The 21,103-nt window shown below is 39.1% G+C and overlaps 1 protein-coding gene across 2 annotated transcripts in view; it reads left to right on the forward strand.

The window, feature by feature from the left end:
• The window catches only part of NEBL (nebulette), a 377,133-nt gene that overhangs the window by 186,249 nt on the left and 169,781 nt on the right, over positions 1-21,103 (forward strand). For both annotated transcript variants that reach the window (XM_079770710.1, XM_079770706.1), the window contains exon 4: positions 18,010-18,117. In XM_079770710.1, the coding sequence (XP_079626836.1) occupies positions 18,010-18,117 (108 nt within the window). The remainder of the gene's footprint in view (positions 1-18,009; positions 18,118-21,103) is intronic.

Below are 21,103 nucleotides of genomic sequence, written 5' to 3' on the forward strand. Positions count from 1 at the left end.
CGTATAGAGATCATCTACTTTAATTTTCTCACCTTACAAGTGAAGAAATGTGATTCCCAGGAAACCTGCTGAGGTCACGCAGAGTGTTAGGCTTAGCTCCAAGTTTAGAATCTAGGTTCCTTCACCAGCATGACCCATCCCCAAACTCTGTTCCCAGAAAGGGGGGGTGTCTGCCCACTCAGGATATCAGCTTCGAGCCTTAGCATTTTCTTTATTCTTTATTAAAATTAGCTTATAGCTAAAACATTTAGTGAATGTTATGAGGTATTCCTGCAATCCATTTCAAGTTTATTGTATATTTGTTCAAATCTATATAAAACTTGGCATTCTTATTTAAGATACTAGAGGCCTGATGCACGAAGATTCGTGCAAGAATAGGCCTTTCTTCCCCTGGCTGCCGGCACCGGCTTCCCTCCAGCACTTGGGATCCGGGCCTTCACTCTGGCTGCTGCCTTCCACCTTCGCTCCTGCCAGAGCCGCCTTCCGCCTTCACTCCGGCCCTGCTGCCCTCCTGTAGCTTCCTCCGCCCCCTGCCCTCCCCCGCCCCCCCTCATAGCAGGTGTCCTGCCCTGTCCCAGCCTCTCTGGGCCTGTGTACGTACGTGCTGCCCAGAGGCTCGGAGTGGCTGAGGCGGGGCGAAATGCCTGCGTTATCGCCATGGTGATGACGCAAGCGTTCCAGCCCGGCTGCTGCCATCTTTGTTGCATCAGTTTGCATATTTCCCTCCTTATTGGCTGTGGGCGCTTCCATTTTTGTCATGGAGTGACAGTCAATTTGCATATTCCATCTTTACCACCACTTAGATAGGTGAAATGGTTTTAGTTTTTGCCTATTGAGTATGGATGAGTTTAAATAGGATGATTTTCCTGATATGAGACTTGATTCTTTCTTTTCTAAAGACATATTTTTAAAATATATTTTTATTATTTTCAGAGAGAAAGGGAGAGGGAGATAGAAACATCAATGATGAGGAAGAATCATTGACGGGCTGCTTCCTGCACACTCCCTACTGGGGATCGAGCCTGCAACCCGGGCATGTGACCTGACCAGGAATCAAACCCTGACCTCTTGGTTCCTAGGTTGGTGCTCAACCACTGAGCCATAACAGCTGGGCTTGATTATTTCTTTATATGGGCATTTCTAAACAAAACTATGATGAAAAATGTAAAATATCAAAATGGCTAGAAAAAAACAAAAGATATTGAGGAAGATTTTTTTGTTAAGTGTTAAAAAATATTCAAAAGGTATAAATGGGATGCTTGCCAGTTTTTTTCCTGACGTTTTTAGGACTTTTGCATAATGGAAAAAATATTTCAACAGAAACAGTGGGTATAAAAAGCTAAGTCACAGTTATCTTGTTTTTAATCATTTTGTGGAATTAACATCTTCTGAATATTGTTTTAAATAGTGTTTTAGTTATATTATTGTTTAAATAATGTTTTAGTTATATTATACTAGAGGCCCAGTGCACACGAAGTCATGTGTGAGTAGCTCGTTTCAGCTTGTCTCAGCTGGCCGCCCTGCCCATCAACTCTAGTAGCTTGAACCCTGCCCACCGCAAGAGCCTTTTATGATGTAGATTATTGCTTAAGTGTGGTTATCACCAGCAGCTCAAATAGTGATATCCCAGAAAATTCTGGAAAACAGAATTCTTGTTTAACTCTTCTATTGTAGCATGTTGGAAAAGGGGACTCTCATCTGAGGAGTTGTTAAAAAACGTTTAAACAATGTTTTATAATTTTTTTTTTTGTTTCTTTAACATCATGACAGATTCCCAAACCATATGCAGATGGTTTTCAACTAACCACTGTTTAGGATTATCTGAACCACTTTTCTGTTAGTGTGTGTAACCGAGCTTTGATCACAAACAGCTGTGTCAAGCCTTAGCCCTACAGATGAAAGGTATGAGACTGAGAGGAAAGTAATCTGGAAGGCTCTAAAACCCATTTAGATATTTTATATGATAACAAAATGTGTATGAGTGTACCAATTAGGATTCCATTTGCGGCAAGTGCCAGAAACCCTATCTGGCATTGGGATTGCTGGCTCAGGTGTCTGAGTAGCTCGGGGGTGAACTTGACTTTAGGGCAGGGCTGCTTATAGGTTCCCAGGGGATCTCTCCATGCCTCAGTTCTGTGTGAACTCCATGGTTTACCTCCCAAGGCTGCAAGATGGTGCCACACCTCAGCTTACGTCCTTGAAAGTGCCAGTTAGAGTGAAAGAGAGGCTCCCTCCCACCAGTGATGTCACGGATTCTCTCTTCCTTGGCTGGACATTGTGTTCCCTGCTGAAGGAACACCCGAGAGAGGGGAATGCAGTGTTAGGTGTGGCCAGTTCCATGTCACATATCCCCCTTTGGAAAGAGATGTGGAGACCTGAGTTTTCAAAGGAAGTGAGGGTGTTGTACCAAAAGAAGGGGTGACGGATGCTGGGTGGTCCAAGAATAACACATGCTGGTTTGCAATATAGGTGATAGTTCACGTTTTCCACCTTGTAATCATTTTGTAATTTTGCATTTATTGTGAAATGCAATAGTACCCTTTATTTTATAATACTAGGAAGGGAGTGAGACAAACTATTTTCCTGGGTTTGTGAAGCCAACATTAAAATGCCTTTTTTTTTTTTTTTTTGGCTTATATTAGTATTTGAAGCTGCTTTGGCCGACTGTCCCTTGGGACTTAACCTTGAACCATTATGTTTATTTTTGAACTGTAGGTGTTTCTCTCTAGCCAGTGTTCCTGAAACACGAGGTTTGAACTTGTACCCACATGGAAGACAGTGAATGAAATCACCTGTGTGTTAAATGAGGGTATCCACTGGGTTTTAGTGAGGGAGCTGTGACTAAAAATATGATGACGCTGAGGCTTTCACGGAATGTTTTGAGCAGAGTTCTGATCAGACTTGGGAAAAGATGAAATTCTTTCCTGTTGGAAGAGAAAAATAATAAATTTAAAGTATGTTCAGTGTATGAGATGATTCAAAAAGTATTGATACTTATATAGAAAATGACTATTGCTAACAAAAGCAGCAAGAAGGGCCAATACTGGGGCAGTGATCACCAGCTAAGCCTTTCCCGGTGCCTTTTCTAGAATTCAGGGTGGTGTTGGCTGTGCGGTCACGGTCACACTGGCCTAGAGGTGTGAGAAGCTCTCTCCATTTTAGTGGCCCCTGATGACAGTTTGCAGAGGCTTTGGGGAACATGAGTACAGAATAGAGACAGGGGAGGGATGTGACCAGGGAGACACGCAAAGGTCCAATCACAAAGCTGTGGTGTCCAGACATTACCCAAGGACAGTGCGGCCACATGGATGCATTTTAAACTGAGGAATGAAGTCCCCAGGTTTACAGTTTGAAAGCTCATGTTGGGTGCAGCTTGTTGAGCGAATAGGACAGGCAGAGGGACAAGTAGGAAGGCTCTGCAGTCATCCAAGTGAGTGGTGGCTGGAATGTGGCAGTGGCCAAGGGAATGGAGACCAGTGGATTGGATTTGGGGTAGTAAGGAAAGAAAATCATTAGCATTTGCGCCTGGGAGTTGGGTGGGATGAGAGAGGAAAAGGAATAAGAGGAAATTGAAAACCTGGAAATCAACTTGTTAATTTTATGTAGCAATGTCATGAATAAGGTGGACTCACAGGTCAATTCATTTTATACTAATAACCTGCATACTTTTCATTTAGAAAAGTAAAAGGATTTGGTGCTCTGATTATAGAATTTAATCCAGATGAGCCTTTCCTGGGACTGGGATTAAAAGGTCTCAAACCAGGGGACTGTTTACAAAGATGGGGAATTTATGGTTGAGCAAATTTAAATTTAAATCTTAATTCAGGCCTGTCCTCTAACTGGGGGATTGCCTAGCTGATGACATACATATTTTATATTTTGTTCTTTAATTTCTCCTGCAGTGTTTAAGAAATGTTGGGAGCCTTTTAAACTGAAAAAACAACACATACCACACATTTTAAAAAGGATTTACATTTTATGTTACACATAGTGATTTAAGATTAAATTTATGTTAGATAAATTATTTGATTCTCTTTGGGCAAATACTATTTTCCCTCTTCTTGAGCAAATAGAAGAGATGAGCAAGGAGATTTGGCTTGAGTTCCAGATAAAACTGGGGGTATAATTATTCCTTGCATTGCACTGCTGTATTAAGCAGGGCTGCCTCAGAACCTGACTTAATGGATTATGGCAAAGGGTGGTTGGCAGGGAACTTTCAAAGGTACCATTCTGATGCTTTTGTTCCATTTGCCTTTCAAGTTTAATGCTAGTTGGTGCCGACAAACAGTACAGATTCCACAATGCTTTTCACCCCTGGTGAGGGGCCTTTTGGTTGCTTCAATCTCAGGCAAAGGAATTGGAGCAGCCAGTGGATCTGGTGGAATTAGTCTTTATCTGGCTCTAGCTCCTCCCCCACCTCGTGCTCTGGGCTTCTGGACCAGGGTGCCCGCCGTGGTTCTCTCCTCTTCTGCAACCCTAGTCTTGTAGCTCTGTGTGAGAGCTATTATCAATTTCAGTGGCTATGGTTTGTTACCTCTATTTGTACTATAACTAGAAATTTGATAGGGTTATGTAACAGTCAGTTGATTTAGATGTCAGGTGTAGATGCAGCAAATCAACTCTGGCAAGTCAAACATCAGTGCAAAGGGTGGGGGTGGGGCGGGGCAAGGATGACCTACAGATAGAGGAAAGTAAAATACTTTACAACCTCACTTCCTCTTTTAACTCGAGGTCAGTACCTTAGACCCTTTAATTGGTCCCTTCCTGAGTGAATGTGACGTAGGGACTTCCGGCTCCTATCCGCAGGGCAGTGACATGGAGGCAGCTTTTGGAGGGCTGATGCTGGCATTCACGGAGATCTGACTTTGGGTGTTGTGATAAAAACATCTGGGTCTGGAAACTTGATTTTGACTGAAGCTGAGATTAAGGCCTCAGAAAACAAGATTTATTAATGCCAGAGTCAGTTTACATCCATGTAACACAGAGAGCCTCGTGTTTTTAGTAAGCTCTGCTCATTTCTTTAGGTGAGGTGAGGGCTCAGTGCTTTGCATACCTTTGTCTCCCCAGGTTCCGCAGTCCAGCAAAGATTTGACCAGTACTCCTCACAGGTTTGCCACACAGTAAACACCCGATTTTGTGGACCTCGATTTAATGGACTTAATATAATGGACAAATGCCGGTCCGTATTTCATATGTGAAGATTACCATCCTGTTAATTTTAAAATGCTTTTAACCAAGATTTGCTTATAATTAAATCAACAGGTTTGTGGTTTTTTTTGTTATTAACTCAATGTTATTTTTAACAAATTTTAGCAAATAGGTCATATGTTGGAAAACACACTGTAGTAATTTCGCTGACATAAATATGACATATCTACAACTATAGTCTACATATTTAAATCCAAGAGTCACCGCTTGTAAACAATGCTCAGCTAATGATTATTACGTGATCACACCACACCCAGAGCGGTAATTTGCACGCTCCCTACTGGGGATCGAGCTGAATCCTGGGCATGGGTCCTGACAAGGAATCAAATGGTGACTTCTTGGTAGATGGGAAGACGCTCAGCCAATTGAGCCTGGGATTAATAGGTTTAAGTTTCTTAGAATCCTTCTGTTTCTTTCTTGATTGGTCAAATAACAGTACCTCTGAGCTTTCCCAATATCGAAATCTCTTTACAGCCCACTTTGAATATACTGGGTGGGGCAAAAGTAGGTTTACACTTGTGAGTTCTCGAAACACCAAGTTTAGTCGTTTGTTTTTTTAAGTTCTCATCCGAGGATATCTTTATTGATTTTTTTTTTTTTAAGAGGGGAAGGGAGGAAGAAAGGAAGGGAGAGAGGGAGGGACGAAGGGACGGAGAGAAGCATCAATTAGTTGCCTCCCATATGTGCCCTGATTGGGGATAGAACCCAAAGCCTAAGTATGTGTCCTGACCTGGAATCAAACCTGAAACCTTTCAGTGCATGGAACGATGCTCCAACCATCTGAGCCACACCAGCCAGAGCCCGAGTTTATTCCTATATTATTATTTATTAACTAGGGGCCCAGTGCACGAATTCATGCACCCTGAAAGGAACTGTGGGCCTGGAGGCTGCAGGAGGCACAGGGGTGGGTCTTGGCCCAGCCCCTCCTGCCACGGCCCCCGGTCCCCTCTCTGCTGGCAGCCCCCTCCTGCTGCCGCCACTCCCACTCGCTGAAGGTGCCAGACCTGCTCGCACCCGCTGACGGTGCAGAGCGATTGGGGCCGGCACCAGCAGCGGGTGCGAGTTGGGCTGGGGCCATCAGTGGGTGCAAGTGGCAGCTGCTGCCCCAGTCACCCCTCAGGAGCAGGGGGAGGTGGAGAAGCCCTCAGGGGCGATTGGGGCCAGCAGCTGCAGCTCACACCCGCTGACAGTGCCGGGTGATCAGGACCGGCACTGGGTGCCGGCAGCGGGTGTGAGTGGGGCTGTCGCTGGCAGCTTTTGAGAGGTGGCTGCCAGCCCCAGTCACCCCTCAGGAGTAGGGACCAGTGCCAGGCGCCAGCTGCGGGTGTGAGTGGCCGCTCCGGTGCTGGCTGTGGGTGTGAGCAGGAACAAAGAATTTTCAGTAACCACCAGAGGCTCACCCCGATGACAGTGACCGGTGCCCTGCCTTGGTCTGGCGCCCCCACTCACGTGCTCCACCATCCCGCCATGGCTGACGCCTGCCATGTTCTGTCAGCATGTCATAGTGACTGGTTGTTGGGTTGTTTGGTTGTTCCATTTGTTCTGCTGTTCAATCTATTTGCATATAAGCCTTTTATTATATGCTATATAATATATAGGATTGTATAGGATTATTGCATGACTTTCCATACTCAAACTCTAAACCTACTTTTGCCCCACCCTGTATAGCTTTGCCTTGGCATCTACCTGAGCAGAAAATTCCTCATTTGCCAGTGGTAGGTTGGATAGGAAGTAGTTTCCCCAGTAATGGTTAACATGACTAAGAGATGCTGCTGGTATTTTCCCACTTAGTTTTGTGAAGTTACAGAACGAATGTAAAATCACTGATCAGCTGCCTCCTGCATGCCCCACATTGGGGACTGAACCTGTAACCCAGGCATGTGCCGGACTGGGAATCGAACTGTGACCTTCTGGTTCATAGGTCAATGCTCAACCACTGAGCCATGTTGGCCAGAGTGAATGTAGGTGTTCAAGTGCAGCTCATCTTGACAGAGATTTCAGTATACTCTGTAAGCACAATTCAAAGAAATAATGAATTTATATTCAGGGTAGTTTTGTTTGAGTTTATTTAAAGCAATGAAACACACACAATCTCTATAATAGCTCTTGCTACTGAAGTATTGATGGTGCTGACAAAGAGAAAACTCAGACCAGATGGTTTCCAAACAGTGGAACCACCTGGCTCTTTGGCAATGCCAATTTATTCCTGTTTCTCAAATAGCTGTACTTTCACAGACTGTGAAATCTATAAGTGAGATGTTCACGGGCTCAGGGGGCTCAGGCAGAACAACATTCCAAAACTGGGATTATTAGGGGACTTTAAAAACTTATCCACGTCAACTCAAACTGACCCCTCTCTTCCACTTTCATTACTTTTAGAGTCCCGTTTTTTCTTCTTTCTCTTTGTAACTATGAAACTCAGTTCTTCTTTATTTTCACATTGCAAATAAAAAAACTCTATTGCTTCTTGCTATGTTTATTCTGGAGAGAAAATTTGTTCTTTGGGGAAAAGGAGTCACCCGGAGCCTGTTAATGAATTCAGACCGAAGGGGAGACTTTCAGGTCAGCGAGGGAAGAATATAGTAATTGCATGTGTAGCACCACGAAATTCTACTGAATCATGGAACTTGAAACTTCATAGAAATACAGCCAAGATAATATATTAATTGATGTGCAGGTTTATGCAGTCGTCTTTCCAATTATAATGGTAAGTTAAATGTTGGGATTTTCTTAGATTATTTGGTATCTAATTTTTCATGTTGGAAATCAGAGTCAATTTAAAAGTGAAAATACTGAATAATCTATAGACTTTTCTCAGTTGGTGCTTGAGGATGGCAATCATTTTAAAGCTTCAATTGGAAGTACTTACCCTAGGATTTTACTCACTCATTGATGAATACTCACCGAGCATCCAATTGGTAGTGTGTGTAACCATTCAAGGTCCGATACTGGCCAGTGTCTGTAACATGTAAGACAATTTAAACATTACTTCAGATATTGTGCACACTATTGTTTAAATTCTAGTCTTTTAAAAGATATAATCGTATGTTTTTGTTAAAATTACGTTTCATTCTAAGTGAAGGTCTTCGAAGTCTACAAGGTGTTTAAATTACCATCTTATAGCCTGACAGGGCAGAAGGGAACAAAATCTTTCAGCACGGATGTGGGTTTGAATCCTGACTCTGCTGCTCACCAGAAAGTGATGCTAGGCTTATGTCTTCCCCGTGAACCTGCAGTTAGTGAATTAATTAGGAGTTTTGGCTGCAAGGGAAAAAGAGCCCAATCCTCATGAACTTGAACAAGATGAGAATATTTTGAGGGGATTAGGGTACAAAAATCCAAGGGCAGGAATGTGCTTGTTTGGGCTTTAGGAACAGTGGGAATCAGGACTTAAATGCCACCAGACCAGGACTCTATTTTTGGCAGGTGAGGTGCATCTGCCTGCTGTATTCTGGGGGTGGCAAACCTGGCTGTTGATAGTTCTCAAGTTTTAAATCATAGAGTTTTAGTTACCAGAGGGAGAGACTCACTCTATATTTTGGGTCCTCACTCCCAAATCCCCCAAACATCTTGACTTGGTCTAGCTTAGGTCAGATGACTGACTGCCTTTGGGCCAATCAGTGGTGGTTAAGGAAGTGGGTTTTTTTGAAAGATGGTGCCTCTTGGGCCAACCATAATGGAGGGAGTGAGGCATGGGACTATTACTAGGAGGAAGGAGGTTTCGGGTGGGCCAAACAATAGGTTTTCTATTGAGAAACTAAATTTTTCATATGTAAAAAATGGTAAAATTGATATATCTTTTATGGAGTGGTTTTGAAGATGAAACAAGTTAGTCTGTCAAATGTCTAGTGTAACGTCTGATACCTTGTAGTTCTTTAATAAACCATAGCTGCTATTACATAGCAGGGAGGCAGCAAGCCAGCATTTCTCAAAACTCACACTAGTAATCAATGTTGAAACTCTGAGAATCCATTATTTTCCACTTCATTCTTCAACACTTCCAATATATTTATTTCTAATAGTTTCTTCCCTGCGTAAGACCTAGGTTTCTGCTTGTAACATAGATATGTTAATAACCTGTTGACATTTCTAGGATTTTATATTTTAAGTAAAATTTTGTATTAAGGACTTAATCTTGAAAAATTTTGTATTAAAAGCCTTGCTGAGATCCATGGGATTTTCTGTGTGGTGAAAGCTGTCTATCATGGAAGCTAATCTCAGTGTCATTTGTGTGTACTGCATTTAGATTTATTATTCTTTTGCATTTTTTCTGTTGCATTTTTTCCTTTATCAGTTTGGTAGAAGTGGAAGGAGCATTTTCTTATAGAAAAACAGTCAGTGTTGCCTGATGGATAATGCCATTGAAGTGTAGAAGGGTTGTTAGGACCAATTTTAAGTGACATTATCAATCTGTTCGGGAGCAGGTATGTGGAAGAAGGGAGGGATCATCTGTCACCTTCATCAACTGTGACTCTGAGATGAAGGGCGGGTTATTTTCGCTTTCATGACTGTTTCGTGTTAGTTCAGCTCTGTTTGTTTACATTTGCTTGAGTTTGATTTTACCCTTATTTCTTTTCTATATCAAAGTTTGGATGTAGCTTTCTTTCCTGAATTACTAACTCCCTAATTCTTTTTTTATTTTCTTCACTGGACATTATGCATTTCTTAATACTTTATAATTCAGACTATGCACACAGGAATGTTCCCTGTTATAATTTATTATATTCTCCTTAATTTAACCTTGCATGGTATTTTCTGGTTCAAAATAATTTCAACATATTCCACTCTGTGTGTGAATTAGGCTATTTATATTTTAAAATTATAATCATGTAATGGGATGAGGCTGGCTTTCTCTAAGGGATTAATAGCTGAGAGAACACGTGTCCAGAAATAAAAATTAATAAATCATCTGAATTATTAAATGTTATTTAAAAATTAACATGGCAACAATAGAGCAGCAATACTCAGGGTCTGTGAATCCATTACTCTCCAGGACTATATCGGGTATTAGAATACTAATTGTTTTTGCCTCTGCAGTACCTGGTAGTTACTTGGATGATACTTTAGTTTCCTGAAAAAGATTATCACCATCACCAAATACTTAATTTTTTCCCCAGAGTAATTTATAACTTATAAGCAGAATTTGGTGGATTAGTTACATTTTTCTATTGTGAAATTCTTGGTGAAAATATACAGTATGTGTATATATTTTAGGCTCTAATTTTCTTTATTAACACAGGCAAGATTTTTTTGCTTTTAATCAATTTTCACCAATACTACAGTTTTGGCAATGGCATTCTTCTTTCTGGCCTGATCCTTATTAATCAAAACTTTAAATAATCACTTTGTTCAAAAGAAATACCCAGGAATACATTTTGAATGAAACATGTGGACTGTGTTAAGCTTTTCTTTGGGTGATAATTTTTGTACCTTTTGTGACATCACAGAAACCATTACAGTTAATGAATTAGTTACAATTTGAAGTTATGTAGATCTTCTGGGATGCTCTACTTAGAAATATTCAGTTGGTTCCATTTCCTCTCTGTTTATAGGACATTACTTTTATCTTATCTGTGTTCAGTTTAATATTTTTATTTATGCATTTTTCATCGTCAGACGAAATGAAAGATAATGTCTAGGGAGATGCCAGAGAGAGACTTCTGTCCCCTATTAGCTCTGTATCCTCCTCAAACTCCTTTCCTTCGTTGATAAAATGGGCATTAAAATGTATATGAGAGAGGATTTCTCTGAAGATAATATAGGTAAAACATATTTTAGTTTTCACTTAATTTTAAAATTTATATTCTATTTTTGTCCACAGAATGCTGGAGGAGCTCCTGAATGCAGGAGGCACAGGGCTGGCCCATGTGGTAGGATGTATTCTCTAGATGTTCTCAGTACAGCTCCTGGGATGTAGTAGACACTTAATAGATGTCAGGCATTATTGTTGTCTCATTTAATTCTCACAAAAATGCTGTCAATATGGTACTACAATTATGCTCATTTTGTGCTTGAGCAAAATGAGGCTCAGAGAGATTAAGTAACTTGCCTAAGGTCACACAGGTAATAAGAGATGGAACCAGAGCCCAGGACATGCTTGTCAAATTCTGAGCTTGAGCTGTTAACTCATAAGCTACTTGTAAGTGTCTTAGGGGTGATTTTTAATTATCTTATTGAGAAATTAATTAAGATATGCCTTATTATGCATTCAGAATATTTATTTCAAATGAAATTGAGACTTCACTGTCTTTAACTGAAAACCGTTCAGTTAAAGTAAAGGGATTCCAACTGTGATAAAGTTGGGTTGTGAATATGCATAGAATGGACAAATCTGAAAATATCAGTAAATACCCCTGCAAATGCAGTGAGAGGCTAATTTAAGACTTAGAAATCTATGAAAATTAGTTTTAATGCTTTTTAATTATGTTTGAAAAGGTAATTAAGAATTTAATTTTATTTAATTAACCATACATTTACAAATTATCACATTAATTGATAAAAAAAGCAAATTTGCTTTTTGAGCTCATTTGACTTAACGTTTGTTAAAATTAACTTCACCTTAAAAAAGCCCTTAATCAGATTTTCCTTTGTAGTTGTTTAATTTCCATGTAGCATGATAAGATTAGCCAGTTTTCTGCCTTTTAGACATTAAAAATACAAAACTAGATAGAAATCAATCATGAAATAGTTATGAAGCTTTTAATACATGCTTAGCACCAAGCAAAATGCGGTGAGATAGAAAGAAGCATAAGGTCCACGTTCTCCAGTACTTTAAAATCTACGGAACTATGTAAGAGAGTACACAATTGAGCGCTGAATTTTGCAGATCAAACTAAGAATTTTGCATGTAGTTTAAAAATGATACCAACCTCATAATCTACCCTTGACAAAATATAAAGTATCCATCATGCCATGAAAGATAATAAAATTGGTATTGATTTCATGGTATCAGGTGGAGACTTTGTCTGAAATAAAGGGGAAAATAACATGAACCAGTAATAAATATGTCTGTGGACTTTAGGTTTCCATTAAACATATCCTGACAAGGTAAGCTGCTTTAAGGCTAAATGATATTCTCCTTTTGTTGACCCTCTGGCCCTAGATTCTTCTTAGCCATCTGGTCTATCATGATTGGCCAAGGATCCCCTCCCACTGCTACTGTTGCTCACTATTCCATGCATGGAATCTTTTGCAACACCCTTTCACCCTCTCTCAAGTCCTATTTTTCCTGCCTTTTTGCCTCAATTCAGTGTTTGCCAATATACTAGCAGTTAAATGGCTTCATTGAAATGAAGAAACCTTAACAGTGACTAATCTAACTTTCTGCATAGGGATATCCACTGGCTCACTCGCCATTTACAAAAACCCAACTCTTGTCTTTAGCTGACGGAAAATATCAATTGATTTCTGGTTCTCATCTTCTCTTTCTATTCTCCTGCTCATGACTTTGGTTTAACCTCTGGGTACTTAGCTTCCCCATCTGGGGTTTTAAAACTCTGCCCATGCTTTCTTTGAAAATGATTGTAAAACATTTGGTCAGTACAAAATAATATGTGGAGTGTACATGGAAGTTTTACAGGGCGATAATAAAAGGATCGCGTGTGCATCTACTTTCCAACGTAAGAACTTGAACATCACCAGGAACAGTGAGGCCCCCCTGCCATGAGCAGCTCTCATTATTCCTCTGATGTCATGCATATCAAGTCCCTTTCCCCCCATTTATTTACCACGTATGTGTGTATGCCTTGCTTTCCCCCCTTCAACAAAACGTTTCTGACATTCATCCATGTGAGCCATGCAGCTGGAGTTCATTTATTTTTATTCCTGGATAGTATTGCATTGCATGAAGATATATTAATTTGTTCATTGTCCTGTGATGGATGTCTAAGTTGTTTCCACTTTTTTTTAAATAATACAATTGTGTTATTATGGACATATTGGTCTATGTCTCCATATGCTCATGGTCAAGAGTTTCTTTGGAGAGGAGCATAGTTGGGGCTGGAGCTGCCGAGCTGTAGGGTGTGTCCATCTTTGACCTCATTGCTGACTCTTATTTAATCTCCTTTCAATTTATTGTTCATCAATTTACCAGTCTCTGGTTCCATTGACTTCTTTAACAACAAATGGCTTTCTGCCTAAGAATGGCCTGTTTCTTTGGTGGTTTTAATTTTCCACATTTATTTATATTGTTATAATAGTAACATTGATGGTACTTGCAGTATTTGGGGGAGAGAACTCATATCTCAGAATTAGAAAATAATTCAGTTTGCAGCTCTGCTCACTATTTTGTCACTGTGAGCCTTTTTCTTATGCTGGGCTAGCACCACCCTGGTTTCTAGTATGAACTTCTGAGTGTTACTTGCTGATGACTCCAAACACAAAATATCACTGAACACACACACTTTGGTAGAAATGGTCATATTTAAGTAACACACGTCATTTGTTTAGTAAGAAGGAGGAAACTAATACTTGCTAATGACCTACTAAGGGCATGTCCTTGCTTGACTTTTTCACATGTCATTTATGTTAACCCTCCGAACATTGTGTAGCATATTGCTTTTCTTTTTCCATTTTATAGCTGGGGATCAAGAGTGTTAGAGAAATTGAACAAATCAAGACCACAGAACAAAATTAGGGTTTAAATTCAGGCCTTTTGACTCTTGATTTAGGGTTCTAATCTATAGTACAGGAAGAGAAATATTTATGTGTGTGTGTGTGTACATATGCAGATACATACATATGGATTATGTCAATACTAGGTAGCACTCAGTGTTTGAAATACATTTTTATGGTACTTCTGAAGAAAAATATGGCAAATCTTATGGCCTGTTGTATATATTTCTTACATTTGACTTTAAGAATGCATTTCAATGTGCCTTTATTCATTTTTGAAGGGATAAGCCCATAAGAAACTAAGACTGCATTACTTTTCATGTAGAGTACATTCTCTTTCTGAACTCACAGTGGCAACTTGATTCTGCTCTCCCTTCTCTTGTGTTCTTCCTGACCTATTCTGACTAGAGTATGCAGCTCACCTGGCCATCCTAGAGGGGAGGGGGCTGGGGACTGTGTGAGAAGGGTGAAGTGATTAAGCAAAAAAAAAAAAAAAAAAATATCATGGACACAGACAACAGTATGGTGATTGCCAGAGGGAAAGGGAGGTGGGGGAAGTAGAGAAGGTAAAGGGAGGTAGATGGGGATGGAAGGAGACTTGACTTGGGGTGATGAACACACAATGCGATATACAGATGATGTGTTGTAGAATCATATACCTGAAACCTGTATAATGTTATTAACCACCTTCAATTCAATAAATTCAATAAAAAGGCAGTATTCCTGACCTTTCTCACTTCCTTTCTAGCTTCATTTTCTCTTAGACTCACCACTAACATACCATTTATTCAACTTATATAGACCTTGTGTCTTCTATTTCCCAGGATAATGTAAGCTTCCAGAGGTGTGGGATCATTGACCCTTTTTTTGCTGTATTGTTCCCACACCTGGAATAGTAGTTGGCACATAGTAGGTGCTCAAAGGATTGAATAAATGAACATTTGAGGAGGATATTCCAGAGAATGGCATTCTGAGAATACTGCCATTGTTATTTGTGGGATCATCATGAGGTACTTTTTAACAGCAGAGTAAGCAAGAGACGAGATGATAATTTTGTATCCAGTCCTGAAGCATAAGGGAAGAAAAGGCATTTTTACTGAGGAAAGAGGAGTTTCTAAGAGAAATTTATAAGAGGCTCAATGAATACTTTGAGTTAATGTTGGATGCTTATATATAAAAGCACTTGCTATGGACTGAATGTTCCCCTGCTCCCCACCCAGTTCTTATGTTGAGACCTAATCCCCAGTGTGATGGTATTAGGAGGTGGGGGGCCTTTGGGAGGTAATTATGTCATGAAGGTGGAGACCTCAGGAATGGGATTAGTGCCCTTCTAAAAGAGACCCCACAGAGCTCCCTCACGCCTTCCACCAATTGAAGTTGCAGTGGTCTTTGAACCAGAAGCAGGCTTTTACCAGATACCAATCTGTCAGTGCCTTGGTCTTGGACTTTCCAGCCTCCAGAATTATGAGAGAGAAATTTCTGTTGTTTGTAAGCCACCAGTCTATGGCATTTTTATTATAGCTGCCTGAATGGACTAAGATGGGACCTACGGCCAGCAGTTTCTTTCCAAATATGGTGTAGATCTGTGTTTCTTAGCTAATTTCCTGGGTCTTTCCCCTTCACCAGATGCTGCAGCCAAATGGATCCATTTTTCAGTCCCTGAATATGAGGTTCCTCTCTTACATCTGGAACTGGGTCAGACTTTGTCCCTCTGTTTCCACCCCTCTTCTTTCTTCCCTTCTCCGTCACTTCCTCTTTTTTAATAATTTGTTAATTAACTCCCATGGGCCTGGTGTTATGCTAGGTTCTGGGATCACAGTGATGAGTAAGATTTAGACCTTGTCACCAAGTTCCATGTGTTCTAGACCTAGTAGAGAGCTAGGCTTTAAGTGGGTGGGAGTGTAGAAAAGAGAGGCACTGACTAATGCCTCGAAGGCAGTAAAGATCGACTGGGTGGGCTGGTGCTTGAGTTGGTGCTGAGACTATATAGGTTTGGTTGCGGATCTCACCGTTAAAAGAATTACACATCTTCTAAAATTCTGCAAACCATTTAAGAAAATGATTGTATCCTCTTCAGTATATTTGAGGCAAGCCCAAATCATGATTCTTATGTGTCTTGTGAATGTGGAAAGGGCTGTTAAATGGTAATTAATTTAAAAATTATGATTCTAGGATTTAATGGTTTTTCTTTTCAGTTCTTTCTTTGAAAATTACTATTAAAAAACCCCTCAAACTAATCACAGAAATACGTGCTTGTGCTGTCTCTGAAACTGGTGTTAATGATGTAAGAACTTGGCTTATAGTTTTTCTTCTTAATTCTTCATGCCTGTTGCTATCATAACCTCCTGATCATTCTTCCTTTTACTATTTTACTGTTCTGTGCCCTAGTGCCAACTTCAAGCAAAGCTAAATGGCCTCCCTGCTTAGTTGTGCATAAAACACCAAGAATGTACTGGTGTGTGTAACTTCACACATGCTAAGAGATTGAGGGTTTGAATGTTAATTTCATTTAGCATTTTCTTTTTAAAAAATATATATATATATACTTTTAATGAGAGGAAGGAAGAGGGAGAGAGAGATAGAAACATCAATGACGAGAGAGAACCATTGATCGGCTGTCTCCTGCATGTCCCCTACTGGGGATCGAGCCCGAAATATGACATGTGCCCTTGACCAGAATCAAACCCGGGACCCTTCAGTCTGCAGGCTGACACTCTCTCCACTGAGCCAAATCAGGTAGGGCCATTGAACATTTTCTGTGGAAGAAAAAAAGGGTGATAAAGGCCTTTTATTTAGGGAAATAAAGTAAGGGTTTTAGTACTTTTGTAAATTTAAATAAAAATATGTAGAGGAAATTAGATATTTTAAAGCTTAAGGTAATGAGACTATCTATATCTTTCTATTTGTTGTCATCTGGGATTTTTTTTTTCTATCAAGCTTTTCTGGTAAAAGGAAATCTTCCAGTGGTTTCAAGAACAATAATGCCTGAGAGAACGGAATATTTAAATACAGACAACACTCAACAAAAACAGTCATTCCATGCTGAACTAAGGAAACTTGTAAAATTTATATTTAAAGTTACACTTACCGAATCATATTTTTATTAGCTACCTTAAATGTTAATTATTAAAATACGTTTTAATTTGAAACTGATGATTATGAATGTAAAGTGGGTTATCAAAACTGTTTTAATATTTCTTAATATTTAGACTTCTAAAGAAATAGGAACAGTCAGAGTGATATAACCATCTCAGTCACTGACAAACAGAATATTTAACTGGCATGACAGTTATCATCATTATGCTAATAATAGGAGATAGGGCTCAAGTAAGATTAAGCATTAGTTATTCCATTCCCTTAAGGAAACGGCAAAATTCAGCTTCACTGGGTTATAATTAGAAACAAAGTGTATTTAAACACCGAAAAAAAACCAAAACTTAGATACCTCAGCACACAGTATGCTAAGGGCATGTGCTCCGAGCCTTTTAATCTCTAGGTGTGGCCTATGGTATAAATACTTCCATAAGCATTTACATACTTGACATTTAGCAATACAGCAGTGTGTAATCATACCACATGAAATGAAATGAAAACTGCCTTATGAAATAGAATGAAAACTTTCTAAGGACAGGGCGAGCTGCTGCTGATTTTGTATGTCTTTCTCATCCATAGTGCAATCCGGGCTCAAAATGGTGATTTGTCACCGACAAGGCGGGCACAGGCGCCGAAGATTAAGCTTTCTTGTTCCATGTTTTTCTTCAGCAGTAGTACAACTATTAATGGTGATAATAATAATAACTACTACAGAGCACTTGCTTGCTTGCTATTGGCTAGGTAGGACTACTGGATTAGATTTGATCCTATCCTTAGGACCTATGAAATAGCGTTACTTAAATATTGTTGTTGCCATTTTATGGATGAGACCTCTGAGGCACAGAGTGGTTAAGTAACTTGCCTAAGATCACACGTCAGTAGAGTGGCTGGGCTATAAACCAGACAGTCTGGCTAGGCCCCTGCCTCTCACTGTGCCGCTTGCTGAGAGAGCTGTGTCTGGAGTAATTGCTTCCAATTTTAGCAGCTTTTTTGGCGCTGGCCTATCCTGAGTGGGATTTGTGGTTCCTCTGTTTACTTTTCTTTTTCTTTCTTTTATCCCCCCCCCACCCCCCATCCCCATCCCCATCCCGTTAGGTCAAGTACAAAAGGGATTTTGAAGAAAGCAAAGCACGGGGCTTCAGCATCGTCACGGACACGCCGGAACTGCAGAGGCTGAAGAGGACTCAGGAGCAAATCAGTAATGTAGGTGACTGTTCAGTGATGTCATAGCCCGGGCTTGTGTTTCTGGATGAGAGAGTGAGATTGGGTGACTTGGAAGTGTTCTTGTTGCTTTGGTATGGAAGCAGTACTCATTGTACGCATATAATATGCCAAGCTCGTCTGTGAAATGTCTTCTCTTAGATTTTATCGCAGGTATCTAGCACCTACACCTCAATAACAGTGTCTATATTTCTTGAACTTAAAAGAAGTTATTATTATTTAACATTTTATTCCATTTTGAATGGTTTTCAGCTTTTGAATTCTTCCAAAATAGGACTGTCATAGCTAAGTTAAAAAACCTGACAGTTTATTTATTTACTTATTTATTTTTTGCTGTGGATAAGCATACAAAAAATATACATATAAAGTCAAGTATCTTGAGGAGTCTCATATTTGCTAATTATGTGTATGTAAGATTTCATACTTTAATTTAGATATTTGTAGAAATGAAGTATTACACCTCATTTTAAAAATGAACATTTATATAGGAAGTTACTTTGAATTTGAAAGCTGCGCCTTGCTCACTAATATGTTTTTTTTTTTTTTTTAAAGAAAATTGAGACAAGTTCAAAGCATATTAGGTACCAAAAAGTGTTAATTCAGTACTTATTACAGGTGGACAAACAGCTATTCTTACTTTTTATAATTTATGTCTGTGATTATTCTTCCAAAGGATTATATTAAGTTTGTTAAAATGTATTTTATTAAGAAAAAATTAGTTCAATGTTAGGTATTCAAGAGGAAATATTAATGAAATCAACAACTGTGTACATAAAAGTGTGCAAATATGCATTTTTCTTGAGAAGTTTATCTTGTGTGTCATGTATAGTCACTAAACTTTGTGTATATAAATGTTGTTATGTATAGCCTTAATTGCCAGGAAATGTTTAATTAGCAAATGGTTTTAAACTCATTGATACATGGCCATCATCATTATATATAGAGTGACAATTTGCAGGTAGAATAGTATATAATTTGAGAAAGAATTTCATTTGTCAAAAGTTCAAAAACAGAATAATGTTTAAAAAACATGTAGAGTGTGAGAGGAGGCAGAGTAAATACTTTTTTTCTTTCATATTTCCTAACGTTTACCCATTATTTGCTCTTTAAATGGACATTTTATTTTAGGAAGGATTTTTTTTCCTTTGAAGAAAAAGGGGTGAATTTTAAGGATTCATGACTTCTGTCCCTTAGTTTTTCTACTCGATCTCAACAAACCCCACTCATGAATACGGAAGATCACTCCCCTCATCTGTCTTCCTCTTCTCTTTATTCTTTCCTTAAATCAAAACTGATATTTTACTTCTAAAAATGCAAATTGAAGATATATTTCACTGGCAGTTACATTCAGTAGTGTCTCCTTTTTGTGTGCATTATTTTGGGGAACTTTTATTAAAAATTTAAAAATAATGCTACACAAAACAAAGCTATAACTCTTCAACTGTCACAGAAATTTATTTCAAAAAGAGCTAAACAGTTCTGCTTAAGATATCCACGGTGACAGCTAACATAAGGACTGCAGTGGATTGAAAGGTAAGCCTTTTAATTTATATTCAAATTCAGTCAATATTCGTGTTTAATAAGAAAAGAACTGATCATTTCACCAACCTTTATCGTTAGCAGGAATATGCATTTTATTCAATACCAGAGGGTGTTTGCAGACCCACTCTTCATTATGCGAAAACCCTTGTCACACAGGTATGTGTATATAAATGTATATATCATATACAGTACATAATAGTATATAAAAATACTATTTAGATTAAGCCTATAATTTAGACAATGCTAGTTTTTAAAAGCTTGTAATTTAGATATCTTAATATTTTTGCAATTGTCTTGATATTAGCAACCATAGCAGTCTTGCAAGTAGTACTTGTAGCACGATGAGTGAGGCATGTGAATATTTGGATAGTAGTAGAAAATATAGATTTCATAATATTACTGATAGAGATTTATTCTTGAAGAAGGGAAGCTGTTAAGTATTCTGAGTGAATTTATTATTCATTTAGAAATGCTGCAACTTTATGAACTTTTTCCGTGATCTCATGGGGTTTTCCATATTAGCCCAAGACCTTTTTTTTTGTAAGAAACATGGGTTAATCTGAAAGCTGGTGTGTTGGCCAGTTCCATTTTCCACATTACTTTCAGATAAACCCAAATACTGAAATATATTGGCCAAATGCAGACAGCTGTTTTTGACAGTGGCCTGGTCTGTGTCTGTTTTGAGATGGAGAAGGTGAGAAAATGTCCAGACTGGACAGACATCAGACTCTTTCTGCTGGAGGTGCTGGGAGGCTCATCCTGGAAATTATAAGGGATATGAGATTTGAGCTCCAAGTTTAATACAGAATGACGTAGGTGGGTTAACTAAGCCAGGGTCTTCACAATCTTTATTTTTCCATTTGCTTCATTTTCTTACTTGTTTTTACTTTATTTAACTTTGAACTTGTTTTTACTTTATTTAACTTTGAATGTTGTCTGAATCCCCCCCCCCTTTTATTTAATTTATTGGGTGACACTGGTTAACAAAATTACACAGATATCAGGTGCACAATTTCACCACACATCATCTGTACACTGTATTGTGTGTTCACCACTCCAAGTCAAGTCTCCTTCCATCACCATTTATTCCCCCCTATTCCCTCTTTCACCCCCCCCTCCTCCTTCCCCCTGGCAATCACCACACTGTTATCCGTGTCCATGAGTTTTTTCTTTTCTTCTCCCCCCGCAACCCCCCGCCTCAATCTGTCTGGATCTTTCTAAGCTGCCTTTAATCCCCTTTGGACTAAAGAAAGTATAAAGACATAAAACAGGGGATTTAATGACACTCCTAGGTGTTTTGGGTAATATGTTATGGATGAATGGGCATTTTTGATTGCTTGTGTCTGTGTCAGTTACATGAAAAATTTTTCACACACTTTCATAATCATTTGTCCAGGATTTGAAATCATTTGGAAACGCCCACTCA

Source organism: Cnephaeus nilssonii (assembly GCF_951640355.1).
Source record: "Cnephaeus nilssonii genome assembly, chromosome: 1".
NCBI lineage: Eukaryota > Metazoa > Chordata > Mammalia > Chiroptera > Vespertilionidae > Cnephaeus > Cnephaeus nilssonii.